We start from the raw sequence: 26818 nt of genomic DNA, 5'->3' as shown, positions 1-26818 counted from the left end.
TCTCATCTACTTTTTCATTTTCCTATAGCACTTATCACCTTCTAACATACTGTAAAATTTACTTGTATTTACTGCCCATTTTTCTTTATTAGAATATACTTTCCACAAAGGCAGTGATCTTTGTTTTGTTCTCTAATGTACGCTAACCTCTGGAACAGTACCGGGCACATCAAATGAGATCAACGTTTGTACAATGAACAAGTAAGTTTCAGCTTATTAAACAAATATGAAGAAATAGTCAATTAGGTTTGATAAATATTAAGACAAAAATATGCATGATGTGCTCTTATTATATAGAGCTTACCATACCAGATAAAATAAGCAGTTCAATGATCTCTGCATCTCCAAGATAGGCAGCAGCATGCAGTGGAGTTCTTTTTTCACTGTCCTGTGATAAGAAGGAAAGGTGGCACATAAGTTTTCATATAAAGTTCATTTTAATATTCCTTAAATGAAAAAAAACCACTTAACTACTAGCTTACTCTTTCCACAACTCTAGTCTAATCTGCAAGTCCCAGAGTATTTCCTTGCTAGGGGGGGGGGGGGGAGTGGCTTTAAAAGAATGGTATAAAGTACAGCCAAGAATTAAAGAAAAAAATCTAAGATGACAAGCCCAGATGGTGTGGTTCAGTGGTTGAGCAACGTCCTATGAACCAGGAGGTCACAGTTCCATTTCAGGTCAGGGCACATGCCCAGGTTGTGGGCTTGATCCCCAAAAGGGGGCATGAAGGAGGTAACCTATCAATGATTCTCTTTCATCATTGATGTTTCTATCTCCCTCTTCCTTCCTCTCTCTGAAATCAATAAACACATATTTTTAAAAAAAGAACTAGCTTTTTAGACTTTCTTTGAATAAAGATACCTAAGCTTCTGACATACACAAATTTTCTTTACTTCATACTGCACTCCCCAACCCCCATCAATATATTTTCATAATTTTACAGTTTAGAGAAGTGTTGACTTAACTAAATAAAAAAATCTTAAGAAACCAAAATTTTTCCTTATAAAAATGTTTCCATAGGAGTGGCCATAGTGGCAAAAAGGGAAATTACCTCTGAGGATCTGAAATTATACCTTAAAACAATCTTAAGGTTTTCCTTAAAGTTCCTGCCAACTCCATTTTTGGCTCTAAGTATGTATTCCTACCTTTCTAAATACCAAAAATACAGTTTTCCAAAATCTTCCTTCAGGCTTGTGTACTTCTCCCCTCAAACAATAATGTTCTCCAGTTTAAGAAACAACATCTTAAAGTCACATTTCAGGATTTTTAATTCATATTTTCAACCCATCTAAAGTTACAACAGTGTTCTTGACTTGGTTGCATCTGAGAAAACTATTCATTTAGACATAATTATTTAGAAACTTACATTGTTTTTTTGATTATAGGCTTTTGTGACAAATTGTTAGTTGTTTTTAGTAGCCCCTTTCCCCCTTTGTCTAGAGGAATAAAGTTTTAGCAGAGAATACACTCCTAGGCTGCCTTGAAGTGCTGTTACTTAGTGTGGAACAATGGTATTAACCCTTTGCGGTCCAATGTTATTTTTGGAATTCAAACAGTCTGGTCCAAATTAATTGACGGGATTGAATGTTGAACTTTTTAATGTTCTTATTGCTCGACGTTGGACCTGCTCCTAGCGCCTGGTCTGTTGAGTCAGCCTCGAGGTTGGACCAAAAAGGGTTAATAGTGGAAGTGAAAGGCACAACTTTCAGGTCATCTTCAACTAAAAAGAGAACCATCTTAGAGATGGACTAATACTTTCCCACTTCCCATAGGCTGGAAGGCAGATGTGAAACTAAGCCAGCTTTGACTATGCAGAGGTATGCCAATATCCAAGAAGTGTCTCAAGCAATACGATCCCGAACGACCTTATAGAGCAGAGTTGCTCCACAAACCTGGACCACAATTTCTCTTAACAGTCTGGAAGTTAAACTTCTTCTTTGAATAGGTGTTGTATTTTGGGGTCTCCTACTCTATCAGAATACTAGAGGCCCGGTGTACAAAAATTTGTGCACTCGGGGGGGTCCCTCAGCCCGGCCTGTGCCCTCTCTCAGTCTGGGACCACTTGGCGGATGACCACCTGCTGGCTTAGGCCCGCTCCCTGGGGGGATTGGGCCTAAGCTGGCAGTCAGACATCCCTCTGGCAGCCCAGGAGCCCTCGGGGGATGTCCACTTGCCAGCAGGGAGCAGGCCTAAGCTCCAGTCGGACATCCTTAGTGCTGCTGAGGAGACGGGAGAGGCTCCCACCACCACCGCTGTACTGGCAGCCGTCAGCCTGGCTTGTGGCTGAGCAGAGTTCCCCCTGTGGGAGCGCACTGACCACCAGGGGGCAGCTCCTGTCTTGAACATCTGCCCCCTGGTGGTGTGTGTCATAGTGACCAGTCATTCCCAGTCGTTCTGCTGTTAGGGTCAATTTGCATATTACCCTTTTATTATATAGGAGTGCCTGGCCAGCCTGGGTGAGGGGCTGAGGGCTGTTTGCAGGCTGGCCACAGCCACTTCAGGATGGAGGTGCCCCCTGGGGTGCCTGGCCAGCCTGGGTGAGGGGCTGATGGCCGTTAGCAGGCTGGCCACAGCCCCTTCACTGTGGGGGGTCCTGCTGGGGTGCCTGGCCAGTCTGGGTGAGGGGCTGAGGGCCGTTTTCAGGCTGGCTAAGCCCCCCAGCGGGGATCCTCACCCCATGAGGGTGTGGCCATCCTGGGTGAAGGGCTGATGGCTGTTTGCAGGCTGGCCATGGCCCCCAGCCACCCAAGCTCCCAGTGGAGGCTGGCTGAAAGCAGGTATCTGGAATTTATTTGTCTTCTATAATTGAAACTTTGTTGCCTTTTGCGGAGGCCACAGCTGGCTCAGGCAGGCGGGAAGCTTGGCTTCCTCCATCATTGGGGTAACCAAGCCTCCTGCTTGCTTCAGCTCCGTGGCTGCCGGCCGCCATATTGGTTGGGTTAATCTGCATATAGTCGCTCTGATTGGCAGGTGGGCGTGGCTTGGGGCATAGCAAAGGTACGGTCAATTAGCATCTTTGTCTTTTATTAGTGTAGATTGTAACTTTCAAGATTTAAAACAATGAAAAAAATTATTTTACATAACTTAACAGTTTGGCAATACCCTAATTACTCTAAGAAAGGACAAACTACTGAGAATAGATTAGGAAAAATACCGCTAGTCAAAAGAGGTTAAAATGTTCATAGGCAATCAAAAAAAGGCTTAGCTGTAATATATCAAGGTATTATAAAACTGTAACAGTTATCACTGGCTCTCCATACACTTCTTCATATAATTTTAATATATTTGTGATATTGTTTATGTCCTTATAATAATAACAGGTGCTCCAGTACAGGGAGACTGGTCTAGTGGCTATTAATGCTGTTTAGTAAGCTAAGAGTTCTTATCTCTCTAATCACAGTGAATTTACACATGACCATGTTTTTTATTCCAGTATGTACCCAAGCAAACTGAATTCTTTGCACAGAAATTACTGAATAATTAATCATTGAAAAAGCTAAAACTGAACCACTAAACTATCAGACTTTATTGAAAGCTGAGTCCTAATTTAGTCATTTTAATAAAAGGATCTTTCAGTGTTAATTATTAAACAGCAAACTTCCCCAGAGTGTTTAAAATATCATCAGACCTACTCAAATTGAGAAACATGTCTACTACACAGGATAAACCATGAACACAGCACACACAGTGAGTCATTTATGTGTGAGGGATGTCTGGAATTCTATGACTCAATGCCTTGAATATTATTCATGTATTTTATGACTCATGGATAAGTTTTCCCGCTCTAAAAAGTAATTTAAGAAAAAAAGGGAATAAATTGTTCCACTAAAATTTAACCTGTCATCTTTAAATTTAACCCAGTTAAATATTAAAACTTGGGCAACAAAATATTTAAGATTCCTTTCAATAAAATTTATTAAAATTAAGAAATTATCCTCTTACATATAATAATTCCATTTCATGGAACTCTTTTAGATAAAGATATTCCTATCTGTGTGCAAATAATAGCTTAGGTATATTTACTGATTATCATAGGAAGCAATATGATGGAAACAATTTAAATGGCCACCAATAGGGGAATGGTTATCTAGAATATGAAACACAAGCTGTTAACCAACCTTCATTTAACTGACTCATGTGATCAATCAATATTTTCTGTTTCCTGAGTAAAACTAATGGAGACTTTGGCACCCCATGTATTTTGACTATTAGATTACCACTAATAAGTCCGTGCACTTTGGTTCCTACCACTGTGTGTTTTTCAATAGTAATATGTGTTTGTTACCACAACTGTTTGTGCCAATTGCACCTGTAATCATAACTATGCAATTTATTAAACTGATGAAATAGGAATTAAAAAAGCAAATTGTTTCCATGACCTCTACATTGAATACTATAAAAAGGCTCAATAAAAGAAGTTACCAAAAAAGTGCTGTTGAACTAGGTGTGGCTGAGACAACTGAAACACTAAGGAAATAGTAAACCCATGAAGAGATTTTTGGCCCAAGTTTGATTCTTACATATCTAAATTCTCACATCACTTAAACACAAAGTGAGAGTTACAGATAATGCAAGGAAGACAACATTAAACGCCTGTCAGTGAAAAGTCCTTGGCCCAATTTTTAAAAAATGGCTGGCAAATACACTTGTTACAGAAAATGCTTAAAGATCACTATTTATGATTCCCTCTGTCAGACTTTGATAAGCTTATCAACTACCAGTTCTGAATATTATCAGATGAGAGGTCTTGTAATTGTACAACCATATAATGAAATACTGTGTCAGCGTTCTGCATCCAATTCCAATGTGTGGGGTTTCCCTTCTGTACATGCAAGCAATGCTCCAACACGAACTGAGGGCCCCATGACTCAACTCAATGTTGACACTATCTCCAGGAGATAGCAACAAGATCCTACAGATTAAGGCTTCAGTCCTACAAGACTGCCACCCCCTCTTCAGACACCAATAGCAAGTCCAGGTTGTCACCTGTATAGCAGTCCCCCTTTATCCATGGTTCTGCTTTCTGCAGTTTTAGTTAACCACGGTCAACCTTGGTACAAAAATATTACATAGAAAATTACAGAAATAAACAATTCATATGTTTTAATTTGCATGCTGTTCTGAGTAGCATGATGGAATCTTGCACCGCCCAGCCTGGGAAGTGAATCATCCCTTTGTCCACCATAGTTCCCCTCCCAGGCTGTTAGCCACTTGGTAGCTATCTCCATTATCAGATCAACTGCCTTGGTATGACAATGCTTGTGTTTAAGTAACCCTTATCTTACTTAATAATGGCCCCAAAGCACAATAGTAATGCTGGCAATTCAGATATGCCAACCAGAAGCTGTAAACTGCTTTCTTTAAGTGAAGAGGTGAGTACAGTACAATAAGATATTCTGAGTCAGGAAGGAGCATGGAAGAGCACAGGTAAAAAGTACGTATGTCTGACCTCTCCAGAACCCAGCATAGTAACTGGCACATATCTGTCAAGGGAATGAACCAACATAGACAACACAGGCAGAAAACTAAACTAGACATTAAGAACACTGGGTTCTTATGCTATCTCTGCTAAATGGAAGTGACCAAATTAAATAAGCTCTAAGGGCCTTAGTTTCCCCTCGTCTGTAAAAGATATGATTTAACTTCTGGATCTCCAAGATCACTTTCCCAACTATCTAAAAAATGAAAGGCATAGTTTTTACCTTGGGGAAAATTTTATTTATAGAATCTAGGTATTATTCATGTTGTAATCTAGACATTGCTTTGTCAGTAGTAATATTAAAAAGAAAAATCCATCGAGCACCCTATTTTAAATACTAAATTTACTTTCTTCTACAAATTTAGCAGTAATCAAATACTCCTAAGCCAAGGCTTACTTGCTTTTAAATAAAAAAATAAAACACCAAAATTACATATCAATACCAGGTCCTACAAAATAAAAGGAAGTAGAGGTGATGCCATCTATAATTGGGCAATTTTAATTATCAAACAAACACAGCTGTTTAGAAAACTAATATATAGAATTTCTACTTCAAAAATACTACTGGACTATAATAGAAAATTGTCATTTCACAAAGCATGTGAAGTGTAAGTCTGAAAATATTCAGTGGAATGTCAGTCAGTTGTTTCAATCAATAAAATGCTTCTCAATGGCTTTTACAGAGCTACGTACATTTTTAATAGACATACTTCCCTGAGTTCTGGGAGAACACAGGAGAAAGAATTCTCAGTAGAGTAACAGAGGGTAGGGGGTGGTATAAGCAGAGAATCCCAGAGAACTGCAGAATATCCTTTTGTATACTCAGCTAAGTACTAAGCAGCACATGTATATAAGACTACTACCTGAGACTGGTGAAAAGAACTATCCAAAATAATTCAAGTAGTTGTTTCCAACCACTTTTTCCTTACCACCCTGACCCAGGAGCCTTTTTAAAATATTTTTCCCCCCAATTGCCCCCATGAAATTTTAATAACTGTTGTGTATCTAACTTATACAACTTTGGCCCTTTGGAGAGCCACAAATCATTGTAACATATAAGATCTTTCTTACACATTCATTCATTCTCTCCCCCCACCCCCCAAAAAAGTTTTGCTAACTTGGAGATATCACCCCCAATGAGAACAAATGGGTTAGAGGGAAGAGGATCCTGTTCCGCACCAGGTAGGCTGGAAACACTCTTCATTCCTAGAGCACTGGGTAGAGTACTATGAAAAATCTTACCTCAGCAGTAGAGAATTAGCATATATTAAAATGAAATAACATAACATTTACAGTAGGAACAAAATTTATAAAATGGATAAATCTTACAAAGATGTAAAAGGCCATGTAGAGTGAAATTACAAAATTTGCTGAGAAATTAAAAATTACCAAATAAATGGAGAGATATAACTTGTTCCTGGGTCAAAAGACTCAAATATTGTTAAGATATTAAATTTTGCCAACTTGATCTACAGATCAACACAACCCCAATTTCTTTTTTCCCCTAGAAATTGACATGAATGAATCTCAAAATCATTATGAATTCCAAAATTCATATGGAAACACAAAGAATTGAGAACAGTCAAAACAATTTTGAAAAAAAAAAGTTAGCGATTTCAAGATGCACAGTATCATAACAGCATGGTATTGGCATTAAGCTAGACAAATACATCAATGGAACATAACAGAGTCCATAAATAGATCCTCAGATATATGGAAAACTGACTTTTGATAAAGATGCAAAGGCAATTCAATGAAGAAAAGTAGTAAGCTTTTAAATAAATACTTTTTGTTGTTGTTAAGCCTTACAGAGCATTTTTTTAGAGAGAGTGGAAGGGAGAGAGAGGGAGGGAGTGAGGGAGTGAGAGAAAGAGAGAGAGAGAGAGAGAGACAGACAGACAGACAGACAGACATCGATTGGTTGTGGCATGCCAGGTACATGCCCTTGCTCATGGTCATGACCTTAGAATCACCTCCTACATCCCCAGTAGGAGGTGTGCAAGAGGTAGCTGATCGATGTTTCTAACTCTCTATCCCCTCTCCCTTCCTCTCTGTAAAAAATCAATAAAATATATAAAAATAAAATAAATAAAATGACTTATAAAAAAAAAAGGAATCTAGCCCTAGCCAGTTTGGCTCAGTGGATAGAGCGTCAGCCTGCGAACTGAATGGTCCCAGGTTCGATTCTGGTGAAGGGCACATGCCTGCGTTGCGGGTTCAATCCCCAGTGGGGGGCTGTGCAGGAGGCAGCCGATCAATGATTCTCTCTCATCGTTGATATTTCTATCTCTCTCCCTCTCTTCCTTCCTATCTGAAATCAATAAAAATATAAAAAAAAGAAAAGGAATCTAGCAAAAACACTTAGTTATCCCAGAAATGCAAATAAAAACCATAATGAAATACACTCTATTATAGTGTTTACGATGAGAAAACACTGATCATACCAAGTATTTGTGAGGATGTGGAAAAACTGGAATTCTCATATTCTCTTGGTGGGAATGTATAATGAATGGCATAACCAGTTTGGAAATAGTTGTAGTGTCTTAAAGAGTTAAACATACACCTACCAAATGGTCAGACCATATCACCACTAGATAATTACTCAAGAAAAAGGAAAGCATATGTTCATAAAAAGACTTGTATACAAATGCTCACAGTAGCTTTATTGTAATAGATGAAAAGGGAAACAACTGAAATATCAATTGGTAGGCCAGGGGGAAAAACAAGTTATGTATATCGATACAATGGAATGCCATTGAGGTTATGTGCACTCTGTACAACAGAAAGGAATGAACTATCAATATATGCCACAACATGAATCAATCTCGAAATATTTATGGTGTGAAAAAAGCTAGACAGCCCGGCCAGCGTGGCTCAGTGGTTGAGCATCAACCTATAATGAGGAGATCATGGTTTGAACCCAGTTGGGGCACATACCCAGGTTGTGGGCCCAATTCCCAGTGCAAGAAACAGCTAAACAATCATTCTCTCATCAATGATGTTTCTATCTCTCTCTCTCCCTCTTCCTTCCTCTCTGAAATCAATAAAAATATATATTTTTAAAAAGCTAGACAAAAAAAGGACATATTGTATAACTTCACTTGTATAAAGCTCCAGAAAATACAAATTAATTTACAGTGACACAAAACAGATCAGAGGTTAGGGACAAATGAAATTGTACATTTTAAATATATGTAATTTATTATATGTCAACCATACTCAATAAAACAAAACAAAAAATTGCTAAGGTGCTGAGACCTATCAGATTATTTATAACTTCAGCTCAGTCTGATATTTAAGGCATTAATTTATGACATCTTTGCTATAATATATGATTATCATTCTAAACTTACATATAATTATAATAAAATCATCAGGATTATTTCTGAATATACAATAAAGATACTTGATTTCTTTTCTTTTTCAATATGTTTTATTGATTTTTTACAGAGAGGAAGGGAGAGGGATAGAGAGTTAGAAACATCGATGAGAGAGAAACATCGATCAGCTGCCTCCTGCACACCCCCTCCTGGGGATGTGCCCGCAACCAGGGTACATGCCCTTGACCGGAATCGAACCTGGGACCCTTCAGTCCGCAGGCCGACGCTCTAGCCACCGAGCCAAACCAGTCAGGGCAAGATACTTGATTTCTATGAAAAATACCATTGTTCACTCAACACTAATTGTTACATACATGTCCAATAAAGTTGCTTCAAACAAAAAATGTAGAGGACATTTAGTCTATTTGGGAAGTTAATGATATATTTAACCATAATAAATACAAACATTCTGAAATTTCTGCTTATCCACTGAAGCAGAATTTTTATTTGCTTGGTGAAAAGATCCCACTTATTATTACCAATTAGCAAAACTAGTTTATTTAACCAGATCAAAGAGGGGACTTGGTTAAATAAATTATGTTTTTTAAAAAAATATATATTTTATTGATTTTTTACAGAGAGGAAGGGAGAGGGATAGAGAGTTAGAAACATCAATGAGAGAGAAACATCGATCAGCTGCCTCCTGCACACCCCCTACTGGGGATGTGCCCGCAACCAAGGTACATGCCCTTGACCAGAATCGAACCTGGGACCCTTCAGTCTGCAGGCCGACGCTCTATCCACTGAGACAAAACGGTTAGGGCATAAATTATGTTATTAACACATAATCTAAAACTACCTTATCTAATAAAGCGGTAATATGCAAATTGACCATCACTCCAACACACAAGGTGGCCGCCCCCATGTGGACACAAGATGGCCAGCAGGGGAGGGCAGTTGTGAGTGATCAGGCCAGCAGGGCAGGGCAGGGCAGTTGGGGGCAACCAGGCCTGCAGGGGAGGGCAGTTGGGGGGGACCAGGCTGCAGGGGAGGGCAGTTGGGGGGGGACCAGGCTGGGAAGGGAGGGCAGTTAGGGGTGACTGGGCCAGCAGGGGAGGGCAGTTGGGGGTGACCAGGCCTGCATGGGAGGACAGTCAGGGGCCACCAGGCCTGCAGGGGAGGGCAGCTGGTGGGAACCAGGCTGGGAAGGGAGGGCAGTTAGGGGTGACCAGGCCAGCAGGGGAGAGCAGTTAGAGGCAATCAGGCTGGCAGGAGAGCAGTTAGGCATCAATCAGGCTGGCAGGGGAGTGGTTAGGGGGTGATGAGACTGGCAGCAGAAGCGGTTAGGGGCAATCAGGCAGGCAGGCAAGCGAGCGGTTGGGAGCCAGCAGTCCTGGATTGTGAGAGGGATCCCAGATTGGAGAGGGTGCAGGCTGGGCTGAGGAACACCCCCTGCCCTGTGCACAAATTTTGTGCACCGGGCCTCTAGTATGGCTATAAAGAAGAATGAGGAAGCTCTCTATGTACTAATCTGGATGGGTTCCCAAAATATACTGGGGATGAAAAAAAATGCATAACACATATGTGCTAAATAAGAAACTATATGAGTGGAATGCAAAAATAAGTCACTATCAGTTTCTAGCTGCAAAAACAGCCAATTTCTCCCTAGCCCGTTTGGCTTAGTGGATAGTGTGTTGGCCAGTGGACTGAAGGGTCCTAGGTTCGATCCCGGTGGTCAAGGGTATGTACCTTAGTTGTAGGCTCGACCCCCGGCCCTGGTTGGGACACAAGCAGGAGGCAACCGATTGATGTGTCTCACATTGATGTTTCTGTCTCTCTCTCTCTCTCTCCCTTCCTCTCTGAAATCAATAAAAATATATATAGTAAAAAAAAAAGCTGGTTTCAAATTCAGGTACAAACAGAATGGTGGTTACTACAAGGGAAGGGGTGGTGGGGTGGGGGAGGACAAGAGAAAAGTGGGTAAAATACGAGGTGACCAAAGGAGACTAGACTTCAGGTAGGAGCACAAAATAGACTATATGGATGGTGTATTATAAAGTTGTATACCTGAATTTTTATGCTATTAACCAATGTTGCCCCAATAAATACAATTTTTAAAAAAACTAGTTGGTTTTATAACATAACACCTTTTTTATTTCAGGATCACCACAATAGCCATTTAGTCACAATGACAGAACATATACTCATTTATAGATTGTAGGGGACACCTGAATATGGGTGAAGAAAATTTTTTAAATGTGAGGCTGAAATCTAGAAGCACTGGCCAGAATAGAAGAGAGGTGCTGTTTCTAGACATGGAGCAACTATAGGGAAATTCTCTCCTGGGAAGAAGCTGAGGTGGTTCTCTCTTCTTTATGTGCCCTTTCTATTCCATGTTACACGGAAACCAGCCAAAAGCAGGGTGGGTACACTTGAGATGGGGTTGGAGGGTTGTGGCCTCCAATACCAATTTCTGTGGGTAGCTCAGAAGACTGTATCCACATACAGTTTCAGGACACAGTGCACATAAGCTCAGGTTACTGTGAGTGAAGAGGTTTTAAGAATTTAGGAACATTGACAGCTTGGTGTACTCACAGTCAGCAGAAGTGACATATGGCCACAGAAAGATTTCTTAACAATTAGAGCACTTCTAGCTAATTTCCAGAAAAGACTACAATGGGAAGGATGGAGGTGGGTGAAATTCAGGCAACCTGTGTAAATTCATGGTTTACTACTTTGTGTTAACTGCCAACAATATTGCTACAATAAAACATAATATCTGCCTGTGTGATGTACATATACATACATGTATACATGTATGTTTATATTTGCCAAGCACTTCATATGAAAAAGTAAAATCAACATCACTTCAATAATCCCAGTAAGTTATTTTTAAAAGTTTAGATGTTAATAATTTAGAAGACTACTTTGGCAAAACCAATCCCAAAATATTTTGAATGACATTGTACATTTAAAGGTAGCATTTTCAAAAATATTGTCAGATAATACAGGCAGGATCTACTGACTAGCTCTTAAATCAACTGTCTTTGAGTTTTAAAAGGGTCACTTATAATCTAAGCCTTTCTCTGTTTTAAACACAAAAAATCGTGTGGGCTGGATTATAATTAACCCCAGTTTGATATTACTTTGAATGACATTTTTACCCAGCTAAAAAATAATGCACTAAGGGAAGTTTGTGAATTCACTCATTTGCAATGCTAAAGTCGGGCATTATGAAAATTAGAATCACATTTGTATTACAAGGTAGAAGTCCATAGAACATGAACATAACTTTTAGGAAAAAATCCATTTTTGAACCATTATTGCTTTATGACACTATCTGACAAAAGGAAAAATATTCCTCTCTCCAATTTACTTTTTTATTCCCCAGTTACTGTCAAGTCTGACATGGGTTCAAATTCCTGTTCTGCTATCCTTACTGATCCTAAGGACATTTAACTTTTCTGAGTTTCAGTTTTATCACCTATTGGTGGAATGAAAATGTTAACCTACCAACTTTACAAGATTCTTTTGTGAATTAAATCAAGTAACATAAAAAGGCTTAGGCATGTAATTGTCACTGAAATAAAATTCTACAATTAACACCAATTTATATCACTCTGGATAGAGAAAAAAATTTCTACTTGTAGAAAATAATTTTCTCATAAAGTCAGACTTTTAATCTGACTTTATGAGAAAATTAAATTATTTGGGCTCCACAACATGGCATTAAATTCTAATAGATCCTAGGGAAAGGCATTTTATTATTATTATTAACATCCAGAAGGTCATTAATGTAATCACACACATTTTACAACAAAGGAAAAGTGAGTCTTAAAGAAGTTAAATGGATTTACTCAAGTAATACAGCTAATAAGACTAGGAAGATACAAGTCTTTAAAGTTTTATTTCAATTGTTCTTTACACTATATATACCATTCTGCCTTTAAATTTTTTTTGACTGTTTCACCATTTTGGTTTACAGTGCTTCTTCCACATCCAAGTAGCTATCCAAATTGAAAGTCATTAAAAGTCTTCTATTAGGTTCCCTATCCAAACAACTATTTCCCTTTATTCCTTCCTATGAAAGTGCTGTTTTTCTCCAGATATGGAATATAATCAGTGATGATAAGCCCGTTCTCACCTCAGCAGATGAACCAGGCAACGAACAATGACTGATCTAAGCAAAAAGCTAATCCCCGTCTACCTTTGCTGGTGGAATGGTTCAGAGTGGGCTTGTAACTAATGGAACCTTGGGGGAAGTGTTGTGGGGATTCTGAAAAAGATGTTTTGGCTTGATTAAAGAAAGAAAATGTATAGGGAGAGTCCCCTTTCCACTTTCTTTGGTCTCATTACTGTTGTCATGAGTACAGGATGCAACATTCATCTCTTTAACATGAGGAGAGAGCTGAGAGTCTCATAGACAATCTCACCCAGAGCTCTGACATTACTATTTTAACCAACCCCCAAATCACCTTGCTCTGGATCACATTATTATATGATCAAAAAACCTGTATGTAGCCAGGTGGTCAATTATTTGTGGCCTAAAACCACAAATATAAAACTCCAGTATTCCTAGTGAAATCATCTTACCTAGCTTCTATAAAAACTTCCTTCTCAGACCAAATACTATAAAGACATAATATTTTAAATTAGACTTTAATTAGAAATCAGTTAGGTATGTTATTAAGAAAAATGGTATTTAGTGGCTCACCATATTCAATAACTTCAGGATATGACTGAAGAAACTAATCTAAAATAATAACAATGTTTATTTAACAGAATAAAAACAATCTGAAACTCTTAATCCATCCTAAAAATTTTTTGAAAAACGTAAGTTTCAAAAAGTCAGACATCATTCTCAAATACATATTTAAACTTATTTTAGAAAAACACCATTGTCACACTGACATAAACCTTAAAAATATTTTATTACCCATCAAGAGTCAGTGGATATTATATGACAAAACAGTGTAAGTTTTATTAGACACATATCTCTTAAAACCCAATGTGATTCCTTATCACAGAGGGCAGAAAGAGAAAAAAAAGTATTATCTTGAATTAGAAGAATGGCCCAAAATTTAACAAATCTTACAATTATGACAATACTCTCAATTACTGAGTCACAAGAGAAAAGGCCTAAAAGCAACCATAAAAAAGTTCGTCAAAAACCCATGAATCACTGAAAGCAATAGAGGAGTCATCCTCAAGAAGGGCCTACTGATTTGAAGTACAGAACTAATTTAGCATCCAGTTCTGACCAAAGTTTCAGAGCAAGGGAACAAGCGAGGAGATGTTAAGAAATGATGGCTGAAAATAAGTAAAGACAGGAATCTATAAGTACAGGCTAAAAATCCTTAGGGGACACAGGAGTAACACACTAGCTATCTATAATAATAAAAGCGTAATATGCTAATTAGATTGGACATCCTTCCGGATAAAGCCACAGTGGGGGGGCGGGAGGGGTGGCAAGGCAGAGGTGTCAGAGGCCCCCCGGCCATGGTGGCGGCTGGCACCAAGGCCCTTATAAGAATTTCGTGCATCGGGCTTCTAGTATATATGTAATAGCTTCCAAGGACATCACAGCAGAATCAACTGATTTCAAAAATGATTCTGAATAAAAATTTTAAAATTTAGGATAATTTAATTAATATAGTAGAAAAGCAGTGTTGACTATAATAAGACTTGTAATGATCGATGAATTAACCATCATGGTAAGTAGAATTATAGTCCAAACTTTCTCACCAAGATATGATTTGCTAGTACTTAAAACAACAAAACACCACAAAAAAACCAAAAACCTAGAGTTAATCAGAACAGAAAGCTGTTTCCTCCTTTTCATAAGTCATTATTTTCTATCTTGAGAAAAGTAGACTCTCCAGGATATCTCCATAAGGTAAAGTGACCAGGCACTTCATTTAAACTAAAAAATTAAAATTAAAAAAATCCTGAATTAGGTGCATGTTTCCAATAAATATAAACTTAAAAAGCTTCACTTAAGAAGGTTTAAGGGGAAAATGTTGAATGAAAGAAGGTGAAAGGATTTGCAAAAAAAAAAAAAAAATATATATATATATATATATATATATATACATACATCCACAGACACAGACAACAGTGTAGTGATGGCCAGAGAGAAGGTGTGGACGAGGGCTGGGTGGAGGTGGGAAATGGGAGACATCTGTAATATGGTCAACAATTTTTCAAAAAATTAAAAAATTTTTAAGTAAAAAAATAAAAACTTTGAGAGAAAAACGTAATTTTCTTTTATGGATTAGGAATAATCTTTTAGGAAATATAATGATAGCATTTTGATCAATACCCAATGTTAGATAAACCATTTTAGCTAAATATTCAAATCTATTCAAATAATCCACCTTTAAAATATCAGATAAAAACTTTTTACATCTACTTAACATTAAGTGGTCACAGTAATGTTGCATGAAAGAATGGAAGAAAGATGAGAGTTCAAGATGAGCTTTCAGGGTTTTCTTAGAATTACCAATCCTTTCCAGGTCATCTGTTTTAGTGTTGCTATAGTGATTCTATGAATCATGATCTTCCCCCCACCCTCTGTAATTCAGAGGACTAATGAATTTGATATTACAGTAAACTAGAGGCCCGGGGCACAAATTTGTGCACAGGTGGGATCCTTCAGCCTGGCCAACGATCGGGTCTGATCGGGGCTGTCTTGCCCCCAGTCCCGATCTGGGCCGATTGGGACCAGCCAGCCGGGGGTGGGGGGGGGGGGAGGCCATGGAAGGTTGGCCGGCCAGGGGGAGCAATCAGGAGAGGTTGGCTGCCTGTGGGAGGTTGACTGTGGGAGTGCACTGACCACCAGGGGGCAGCTCCTGCATTGAGCGTCTGCCCCCTGGTGGTCAGTGCACTTCATAGCTACTAGCTGGTCGTCCAGTCATAACAGCTGCTTAGGCTTTTATATATATAGATTATCTATTTTCAGCCTCTGTTTAGTAAATTAAAGAAACTACTGGCTATTGGAAAACATACACAGAGAGGACATTTATTCACATACCTGTTTTTTTCTAAAACTCTCCCTTATGCCAGTCCTGAATGTAAAATCCACTATATCTTTAAATTTGGAGACTTTTCAAACAATGTATCTTTCTTTATTTTACTGAGAGACTCAAACAGATGAGTCTTTGTGTATGGTTTACCAGAATTATTTACAGAAAAATCTGATCTTATAATCTAGTTAGATGTATTATAAACTTAATAAAAATGTCTTTATTTCAAGTTCACAAAAAAGAACCCTCATTTGAAATACATATAAGAAATGAACAGTGAAGTGTCAAGATGTCTACAACTTACTTTCAAATGGGATTCAGTAGAAGAAAAAAATATATGTATGTACATGTAAAAAAAATATATAATCTGTGTAAATTGGATAAAGCAAATGTGGCAAAATATATTCAGAGTATTTTTTCAACTTTTCTGTGAAAAATTTCAAAGTAAAAAGCCAGGGGAACAAAGGCTCTTCACAGGCTCCTAATTCTCTTGTATTTTAGTCATTACTCTGAATACATGCCCAGTCCCTTCCTTTTTTGCCCCAAGATGCTTCTTAATCTCATTTAAAACAACTGTTACAGAATTGTTATGTCTTTTTAACAAAAATCATAACTCCAGGAAAAAGGTTTTAAAAGTAGGCTAAAAGGCATGTATCAGTGAATAAATTGTTTTACCTGAAAGTTAACATCTTCTTTCTTAAATATTAGTGCTCGAACTTCATCAGGATCTCCATTAAATATAGCTTGCACCAGTGATGGCTAAAATATAAGAGAGTAATAACAACATTAATCACAGCACATGGATGATTCTAAAGATATTTCCACATAACTTTTAAAATTATTTTTTAATAGTCACCCGAGGATATGTTTTTATTGATTTTTTTTAGAGAGAGGAAGGGGGGAGGGGGAAGGGGAGAGAAGGAAAGGAACAGAGAGGGAGGGAGGGAGGGAGGGAGGGACAGGCAGACAGAGAGAGACAGACAGGGAGAAACATCAATGTGAAAGAGAAACATAGATTGGTTGCTTCCCATACGAACCCCGACTGGGGCTCGAACCCAAAACCTTTCGGTGCATGGGACAAAGCTCCCATCAACTGAGCCACCCGGCCAGGGCTCCATATAACTTTGCAATCTAAAAATTTTCTTCCCTAAAGCAACAATAATCACTTGGTTTTTTATATTAACCAAAAGTTTCATGAAGTCAAATCACATGAAAATACAGGATTCCTCCTTGTGGAGGTGGGTGGGAAGACCTAATTTTTAAAAATCAATTCAAAATTACCAAAACTAGGTGATATGATAACAAACGCAAGCCTTTTATTTACATACATGAGAAAAAGAAAGTTACTGCCAAATACAAGGGTGAAATCTCAACCTCTACTTTTTGGACTCAACTTGTCAAACAAGTAGTTTGACAAGTTTGAGGCTCAGCAAAGAAGGCCTCTTTGAAAAGTTCTGTTTGTGGCATCAAAGTACTTGCATGGGTCAGCAATTACATGTATAAAGATATAAATCTAAAGAAAGAAAAGCTGCCAATTGATGAAAATCACTACTATTCGGAGACCAAAAATAATTGTATACCTGATAAAGAGGCAAACACGTGCATGTCTAAATATAACAATTTCTCAATCAACGACATGGCCACTCTGATAAGATATCATATTATACCAGTCAAATAAGAAGCCAACTGACAACAACATTAAAAATAAGGTTAAGAATAAAGTCTGAGTCTTTTCCTATAAAAAGTCTTGCATGTAAATACATAAAATTCATTACAGAAAAGACCATGCCTCGGTGTTGCTGGCAGTAGTCAACCTTTCCTAAAATATAAAGCTCTTCATTCTTATTACATCAGTTTTAAAACCACAAAATGAAAACAGAAACGTGGTTGCCACAACTACTATTCTCAATTATTTTTTAAAGTCTTTTAAAGAGATTAAGAGATAGCAAATAAAATCTAAAATGTTATCTAAACATCTGAAAAAGTAAAAATCAGAGATGTGTGCATTTTATATACAATATTGCATACTTATACATTTACATTGCTTTTATTTGGGTTTTTAATGAAACTAGTAGAAACTAACTTTATTCTTAAAAAATAAAATTTATTCTACTAGTTCAGTAGAATACAGTAAACATATAAACTCTCATATCTTACCAATACATTTCCAGAAGATGGAGCATGTAGGGATTTATTTTCCTGTGGCAATTTAGAAATGAATGCAGGAGATTCATCTTCTACCTCCTCCAAAACAACAATACACACTCGACTCATTCGCTCTTTTAAAACACTAGATTCCCAGCTATGTGATAAAAGTCACAGTTGGAAGAGCACAAGTAGTTTTTCCTCCTCTTCTGTATGACACTTAGAATCATTCTCTGAACAGCGCAGCTGGTTTTTTAAAAGTTAATAAGTACTACCGGAAAAACTGAAGTTTAAAATTATGACTACATAACTTATAACTTCCTAAAACCAACAAGATTCAGTTATTTTCTGTTGGGTGATTGCAATACTTAAAAGAAATTTCACATCAACATGTCAATTAACTAAAAATGAGTACAAGCTCATTTAAAAATATTTTTCCTCTACCAAAATAGTCATATTGCTCTGTCTCATAGATATTTACTTGCATAAAAAGATCATTGTTTTGGGTGACACCACCACGCAATGCAGAATGAAATGAGAAACAACTGCTGTGACAGAGATAATTACAGTTATACCCACTCTTGCCTGCAAGGTCATATAGTTACCAGTAGCTGGCTTGCTTATAATTGAAAATTAAAATTAAACTCTCATTATTCTGTTTCCACTTCTAATTTGTCTTCATTTCTTCAGCTTCACTGGCTTAATGCAGACACTATCCAGAAAAAGAAAAGAAAAAATATCTAGAGCGCAGCACAAATTTTTTAAATGCAGCTCAGAGGTTGACAATTTTTTCTGTTTGGGAAAGAAAAAAACACAACACTCTGCATTAATAGCAAAGCTGCAGTACATTTACATGCGATGAGTCAGATCACAAGAGACAATAGGACTCTTGGTACTAGAATACAGCTTGATTAATCCAGATATTCCATATAATAGAGGAAACACAGATAGCTTTATTCCCATCGAAAGCGTAAGCAAGGCAGAGCGTTCATTCTTTCTTCATCAGGCAGTTGTCTGTGGCTGCTCCAGCAAAAGGGCACAGGCACCAGGCAGAAATGGTGCTAGCGGGAATCCTAATAGAACAGGCAGGCCGAGAAGGAATCAGAAGACATTTGAGCTCAAATTACTGCTTCAGGCTTTTCATTTAAAAAAGAGAGAGAGAGAAAAAAACCCAGTAGTTTATCATTCCAGTGTTTCCTTTGATCTCCACATGAATACAGCTTCCACTAAATAGTCTTCATTCAGAGGAAAAAACAGCAGACTGTGCATCTTCTTTGAGCCAACTACTTTATTCAATCATCTGCCTCGGTGCCAATACAGTTTCCTTCCACTGTGAAAACCGTTACAGTTATCCTTTTCAGTAGATTTCAGACGCTTCCCTGGTACTCAGATGATCTTGCAAAACGCCACTGACACCTCCAAACGAGTAGGTCCTTAAACAATTTCTATAGAACTTCAGGATTGGCCCCACAGAAGCATTCCAACTGAGCAACAATCTGAACAGCAAAGACTGCAGCACCGCAGAATGAAATGCCTAGTAATGCTCACATGTTACACTTACCAGAGATCTGAGCTACTGCTCGAGATGTAACTTCCTCTAGCATTAGAAAAAACAGTGCACTTGGACTGCCTTCACAATTAGAAGGTTCATGCCAGTTCTGTGACTAATCCAGATCAAACTGAAAAATTCTATAACTGAAAAATGAGTGCGCTTTTAACATTTTCCACTAAAAGCCACAAGGAAATCTGGTGTACTGCCTCTGCTGACTAACACTGGTTTTAGCAAGTAAACAATTTTAGACAGCTTAACTGTTTTCGTGTGTTACAATAAAGCAAATGTTTAACCCCATAATGACAGCTGCATTAAGAGTGTCTTCAGTGAACCTAAATAAGAAAATTAGAAATGAAGGAGAAATATTTTATGAACATATAAAAACCACGAACCTAAGGTTTTATTCTTATTTTTTTACCAAGACCATTTAAAATCTACCAGATGTATGTTATTTTCAAAAGTGCAAAGAAGTTGAAACAAAAGAAATTTAACGTTTACTAACAATTTTTATATTGTGGAATTTAATCAAGTCATATTTTTAAAGAAAAAAAATTTCTTAAGTTAGAAATCCTAATTCTAAAATTCTATGGATCAGATGAATTTTCACCGAAGAAATAGAATAATTCTATCTTCCCATCTGGAAATGGAATAAAGTCTTAAAATCTGTTAAAAACATAAAACTATTGTTTCAAGTCCCTGGTACAGAATTATCTATGTTAAAGGCAAAGGGTAACACAAAAAAAGCAAAAAATCTCCCGCCCCTATAAAATATTCCCAAAGCTACAAATAAGTCTCAAAAACTATCAATTTATAGTTGGCTTTCTTCCCCCATTTCTGTTTACTCAACCAATGGGGTTATTTCTCAACAGAAAAATTATAAACGCAATAACGTACTTCCCTTTCAATCTTTTTTCTTCTATCAACTAGCATTTTTATTAATAAACATAATAGTTATTCTGAACATTTATGATGTGCTAGGGTGCTGTACTTTGTCAGCACATTAACCTTGCTACATTCTCATATTATACAGGAAAAAACAGACTCAGAAATTAAATGTTTTATCCAAAGTCATACAAATTAGTAAAGTTGTGCCTAATTTCAAACACATGCTCTTTCCAACCTAGTCTGCTTCCACTGAGTGTATGTGTACACACACACACACACACTCTCTCTCTCTCTCTCTCTCTCTCTCTCTCTCTCAAGATCTTTGCAACCTATAATGGTTGTGAAAGGTTTGGATAACAAAGGAATATACTATTTGTTGTGATAATATTCCCAAACAAGTTATTTTTAAATGGGTATTTCAGGGCTAGTCTTACCACATTAATTTAAGCCAGTTTATTTACCAAGACATGGAGAAAACAAACAAACAAAAAAACACCCTAGCATGCTACAGATAAGTATGCAAGAATTTAAGAACAAAAACCATTAAATATCAACTTATGAAAAAAACCTATAACCCAGATATAGCTATACCAAGATACTAAAATATGCTAACAATTTACATAATTGTATTTTAAAATATATAAAATGGTTTAAGGTCAAATTAAAGACATGCAAATATTTTGACATACAAAAAATGATGTTAACTACCTCCAGATAACCAAATAAAAAATATCATCTTGATATTTGTGAAATATCTGAAAATAAAACCACTATAGTAACAATACCCTAATATTCTATCTTCTGTTTTTTTCTTTCCCACACCCTCCCCCCCCAACCCAAAAATATTTTTTATGGGAAATTTTAACTTATTCCAAAGTATCCAATGTATAAATAAATTCACCTAATGAGACTTAAGCAGGTCTATCTTGTTTCTTGTTGTAAGTTAATTTCCATACTTAGGTCTTTCCTAAGCAGAAAACAAGGTCCTTGAAGGCAGGGACTGTGTTATAAACATACTGTTTCCTTCCACTTTCTTTCGACTGTAAATAATTTCACTGAAATAAATTCTATTATATCACAAGACTGAGAATGGCAAAATTATAAAACACAATGGGGGGATTCACACACACACACACTCTCTATTTTTTTTAAACAAGTTAATGACTTTTTAAAAAATACATTTTTATTGATTCAGAGAGGAAGGGAGAGGGAGAGAGTGATAGAAACATAAATGATGAGAGAGAATTATTGACTGGCTGCCTCCTGCACGTCCCCTACTGGGGATCAAGCCCACAACCAGGCATATGCCCTTGACCAGAATCGAACCTGGGACCCTTCAGTCCGCAGGCTGACACTTTATCCACTGAACCAAACCAGCTAGGGCCACACAGACACTTTAATCAGAAAATACAGGAGGCAGTAAGGTGTAGGCAAGCCAACTTAAATGTAGAAATTAACAGGATATAAAACAACTAGAGGCCTGGTGCACGGGATTCATGCACTGGTGCGGGGCTCATCCTGGTCAGCCTAGCAGCTGTGGACCCGCCCTCTGAGCGGCTGTGCACCGTTCATCCCAGTCAGCCAAGTGGCACTCCCACTGTGGGAGCACACTGATCACCAGGGGGCAGCTCCTGCATTGAGCGTCTGCCCCCTGGTGGTCAGCATGCATCATAGCGACTAGTCAACTGGTTGTTCCACTGTTTAGTCGCTGGGCTTTTATTATATAGTATAGAATGATATAAAATGACAGCTAAAACTAAGGGCTCAGGAGTCAGCCTACCTTGAGTCCAAATTCCGATTCCATTATTTATGTGTCTTTGGGCAAACTACCTAAATTTCCAGAGTCTGTATTTTCCAGAGCTTTTTATCTAGAAGAAATATTGTAGCCCTAGCTGGTTTGGCTCAGTGGATGGAGCGTCAGCCAGGGACTGAAGGGTCTGAAAAGGAGACAGGTAATAAATAAGTATTTAAGAAATTATAGATGGAGAAAGTACTTGTAACATATTGACAAAGTCTGTGCAAACTTAAGTTCAACATTGTGTTATTGTTTGTGTGTTTTGTTGTTGTTGTTGTTTTCAGTTGAACAATGGTAAGGGACTGTGGTTTATTTCTTGAGGCCCTTACTTTTTAGGCCAAATTATATATACTGTGTTTAGTAAACCAACAATTTCAACCCTGACTACTTCATTAACCTCCTGTACTTTATGCTAAAATGTATCCTATCAAAAGCTTACTCCTACTTTTCACCAAATCAAGGAATGGTAAAATGCATTTAACCTTCATTTTACTGATAAAATTTAACATCCTAAAAGATAATTTTAGGTTCCTAATTTTTTTTGACACACGTGATTTTTTCCTTTTTGCATAGACAGTCCATCCAAAGCTCAATTTATCTCTTACAAATCTGCGAACCCATGTTGATTATCACAGAATAAAATACTTTACTTTAGGATTAAGTGACTACTCTGTGCCAAGCTAGTTTACATGTATTGTGGTGAAGGATAGTAAGGAAGTGAGTTCAAACCATGTTTCAGAAACATTTCTCATAATTCATGAATCCTAAGCAATCATGTTTTTTTAAAAAAAAGTTTTTATTGGTTTTTTTAGAGACAGAGGAAGGAAGAGGAAGAGAGACAAACATTAATCGGCTTCCTCCTGCCCACCCCCTACTGGGGATGGAGCCCACAACCTGGGCATGAACCTTGATCAGGAATCAAACAAGCAACCTCTCAGTGCATGGGATGACGCTTAATCAATTGAGACACACTGGCCAGGGCCTAAACTATCACCTTGAACAATACTTAATCTGTGTACTTTAGAAAAAGACTTATGTTGCCGAAACCGGTTTGGCTCAGTGGATAGAGCGTCAGCCTGCGGACTGAAAGGTCCCAGGTTCGATTCCGGTCAAGGGCATGTACCTGGGTTGCGGGCACATCCCCAGTGGGAGATGTGCAGGAGGCAGCTGATCGATGTTTCTCTCTCATCGATGTTTCTAACTCTCTCTATCTCTCTCCCTTCCTCTCTGTAAAGAATCAATAAAATATAAAAAAAAAAAAGAAAGAAAAAGACTTATGAACAGATTTAAAAGAAAATAGGGTAGAAGGAGGGGGAAAATTAAGAAATTGTTGCTTTCTATGATGCTGGTCAGATTTCCATATGATTAGTACAGCCACTGCAAAAATGTCACACAGTTGACCCTTGAACAACACAGGTTTGAAATGCACAGATCCATTTACATGTGGGTTTTTTCCCGCCCAATAAATATTGTAAATGTATTATCTCTGCCTTATGCTTTTCTTAATGTTTTCTCTAGCTTAGTTTATTGTAAGAATACAGTATATAACCCATAAAAATATGTAATTGACTGTTTATATTACAGTAAGGCCTCTCTGGTCAATAGTAGTCTATTAGTAGTTAAGCTACTAATAAGAGTCAAAAATTATATGTAGATTTTCAACTGTTCAGGAGAGAGGGAAGGTCAGCATCCCAACTCCACGTCGTTCAAGGGTCAGCTGTGTATTTAAAAATGATGAATTCAAAATCCTTTTAAAAGGTCCAATTTAATTTTCTTCATGTAATGACTTTATAACCTACGTCATTTAAAAACATTTACCCAATCATATTTCCAAAATGGCTGACAACCAACATTACCTAAGATCATGTGGTTTGACTCAACTGTTATGTTACAATGGTTAAACCTTCCATCATTAATAATATTATATATTGCATATTGTTAACATATTATTAGTATTACATGTTATTAATCTGATGTGTTCTTTGCAAAGACCTATATTCAGCATCCATTCTTCCCATCTTCCACTCTACTAAAACATCCAGTTTTTAAGTACAGAGCCTCACAAAGAACACTACACTTCTCAGCCTCCTTGCAGCTGAGAGCCACATGACAAAATTCTGACCAGTATTTTAAGTAGAGGTGTTGTGCAGCTTCCAGAAAACTTAAAAGGACAAATGGCATATCCACCCTACTTCCTCAAACAGTGGGCTGGAGAGGATCTAAGTCCCTGAGGACTGTGAGATAGAACTGCCATGAAGCCCTGGACAGCCTACTTCCCAACTTTTAGAGAGAAATAGTTCTGCCTTGTTTAATCATTGTAATTTTCTGTCTCTTGTACTTGGAGCTGAACCTAACTCTAAGCGGTAGTCCTTACTTTTCCTTTAGTCATTAATCAGGGGCTATATATCTTTCCAGTCCTGTTCTTCCACCCTCCACACTCTAGTACAGAATAGCTGCTTAAGTTTTCAACAAATAAAATGAATTACAAACACTAGCTGCAACAAATTGTAACAGAAACAATAACTGGTCAGAAAACAGCTCAAAGAACAATTCACTACATTATCCTGAGTAAGCAAAGGAAAATCAGCAGAAGGAAAAGGAAACAAACATTTATCACAAATATTCTCTATCAACTCTGGTGGGTACTATTATCCAATTTGTATCCGGGAAATAGAAACTCAGTAACATCTTGTCAGTCAATGACTCATCCATTTATCTGTATTTATTCATCATCTACTATGTGCCAGGATTTCTGCTAGGCTGAGGAAATTAAAATGTCAATCCTTGTTCTAATGGAGCTTACACACAAATAAATATTATGTAACTGCAAACTGTGATAAACTGTAGAAAAAAAAGAATTGGAAGGGAAGGAACTAGAGGAAGGTCCACATGACTAGAGCAAACCATAATGAGGGACAATGGCAAATGTAGCTGGAGAAATAGGTAAACTCAGATTATACCAGGCTTTGTCAGCCAAGTTATAAAATTTGTATTTTTAATTGATGAGTAAGTCATTAATGATTTTTAAGCAAGAATGTCATCGTGCTTTGCTTTGGACTGGATGTAGCAATGAAGGAGGAGTGTTCACAAATAACTCCCAGCTTTTGACTTAAGCAACTAGTGTAGTGATGGTGAACCTTTTGAGCTCGGTGTGTCAGCATTTTGAAAAACTCTAACTTAACTCTGGTGCCGTGTCACATATAGAAATTTTTTGATATTTGTAACCATAGTAAAACAAAGACTTATATTTTTGATATTTATTTTATATATTTCAATGCCATTTAACAAAAATCAACCAAAAAAATGAGTTCGCGTGTCACCTCTGACACGCGTGTCATAGGTTCGCCATCACTGATAGTGCCTACTAGAGTTTAGGAAATTTGGGCCTTCTTCAGTTTCCAAATGATAAATTGAAGAATATGATTTATTATATCATGTCGAAAGTCTCTTCAAGCTCTAAATCGGTTTCAAATCTTAATCCAAAGTCTGTATCTTAGCATCTACCCTCATGATTGAAAACAAAGTGTTAACAATCTCAAAGTTGCCTAATTCCAGGTGGGTGTAAAAAGTTCCCAAAGAATAGTGAGATATGGTTCAATCCTCCTCAAACTCCAGTACATTGAAATAACGTAAAAATCTTTGGTAAGAATACCTTATTTTTAAAATGTTCAACAAAATTACAATAGCAACTGACTAAACATCTACACTAATAAAAGAGAAAAATGGTAATTGGCGTACGACCGCTACCCTTCCCATTGGCTAATCAGCGTATCCTTATGCAAATTAACTGTCAGCCAAGATGGCGGCCAGCAGCCAGGTAGTTGGAAGCGAACATGAGGCTTGCTTGCTGCAGTGACTGCAGAATCCAACGTTCCCCGCCTGACTTGCCGGCCTCTGAGCTGGCAGTTTGAAACATTCTAACAAATATAGCCGGCTGGGATCTCAGAGCTGAAGTTATACATTGTTTCGATTATAGAACCGAAACAAACCAGCGGAAGCCTCAGAGCTAGAGCCAGAGCTAAAGCTGGCCCAGAAGAAAAAAAGAAAAGAAAAAAAGGAGCGGTTGGGAGCTTCCCGCCAGCCTGAAAGCAGCCCTCAGCCCCTCACCCAGACTGGCCAGGCACCCCAGTGGGGACCCCCACCCTGATCCAGGACACCCTTCAGGGCAAACCAGCCGGCCCCCAGGCCTCTATCCTATATAGTAAAAGGGTAATATGCCTCCCAGCACTGGGATCAGCGGAGCCGCAAGGCCTCCTGGCACCAGATCAGCATGACAGGGTGCAGCGCCCAAACCCCCTGATCGCTCTGCGGCTCTGTGTATGACAGGGTGTGGCGTCCCAACCCCCTGATCAGCCCTGCTTTTTGACCAGGGGGGTGGGCGCCCCAAACCCCCCCCCCCCCCCACGGGCCCCTGCTCTGTGTGTGACGGGGTAGAGCCCATAACCTCCCCCATCCGGCCCTGCCCTGAGTGTGACAGTTGCATCGCCCCAACCCCCTGATCGCCCTGCTCTGTGGGTGATAGAAGGCGGCGCCCCAACCCCCTGATCCGCCCTGCTGTGTGTGACAGGGGCGGTGCCCTAACTCCCCTATCGGCCCTACTCTGTGAGTGACAGGGG

At 38.1% G+C, this 26818-nt stretch overlaps 1 protein-coding gene across 9 annotated transcripts in view; it reads right to left on the bottom strand.

The window, feature by feature from the left end:
- ANKRD28 (ankyrin repeat domain 28) overlaps positions 1-26818 on the bottom strand; it is a 112305-nt gene that overhangs the window by 67263 nt on the left and 18224 nt on the right. For 2 of the 9 annotated variants that reach the window (XM_006083672.3, XM_014450609.2), the window contains exons 2-3: positions 16501-16584; positions 310-388 (exon numbers count right to left, since the gene is read on the bottom strand). In XM_006083672.3, coding sequence (XP_006083734.1) covers positions 310-388; positions 16501-16584 — 163 coding nt within the window. Of the gene's footprint in view, positions 1-304; positions 392-16500; positions 16585-17982; positions 19945-26818 lie in introns of those variants that run through there. The other 7 variants (XR_002827968.1, XM_023749496.1, XM_014450617.2 and 4 more) reach the window with 7 other exon arrangements.

The sequence above is a fragment of the Myotis lucifugus genome, unplaced genomic scaffold (genome assembly GCF_000147115.1).
Source record: "Myotis lucifugus unplaced genomic scaffold, Myoluc2.0 scaffold_8, whole genome shotgun sequence".
NCBI lineage: Eukaryota > Metazoa > Chordata > Mammalia > Chiroptera > Vespertilionidae > Myotis > Myotis lucifugus.
Note: the sequence above shows the minus strand (reverse complement) of the source record. Positions and strands in the feature narration are given on the sequence as shown.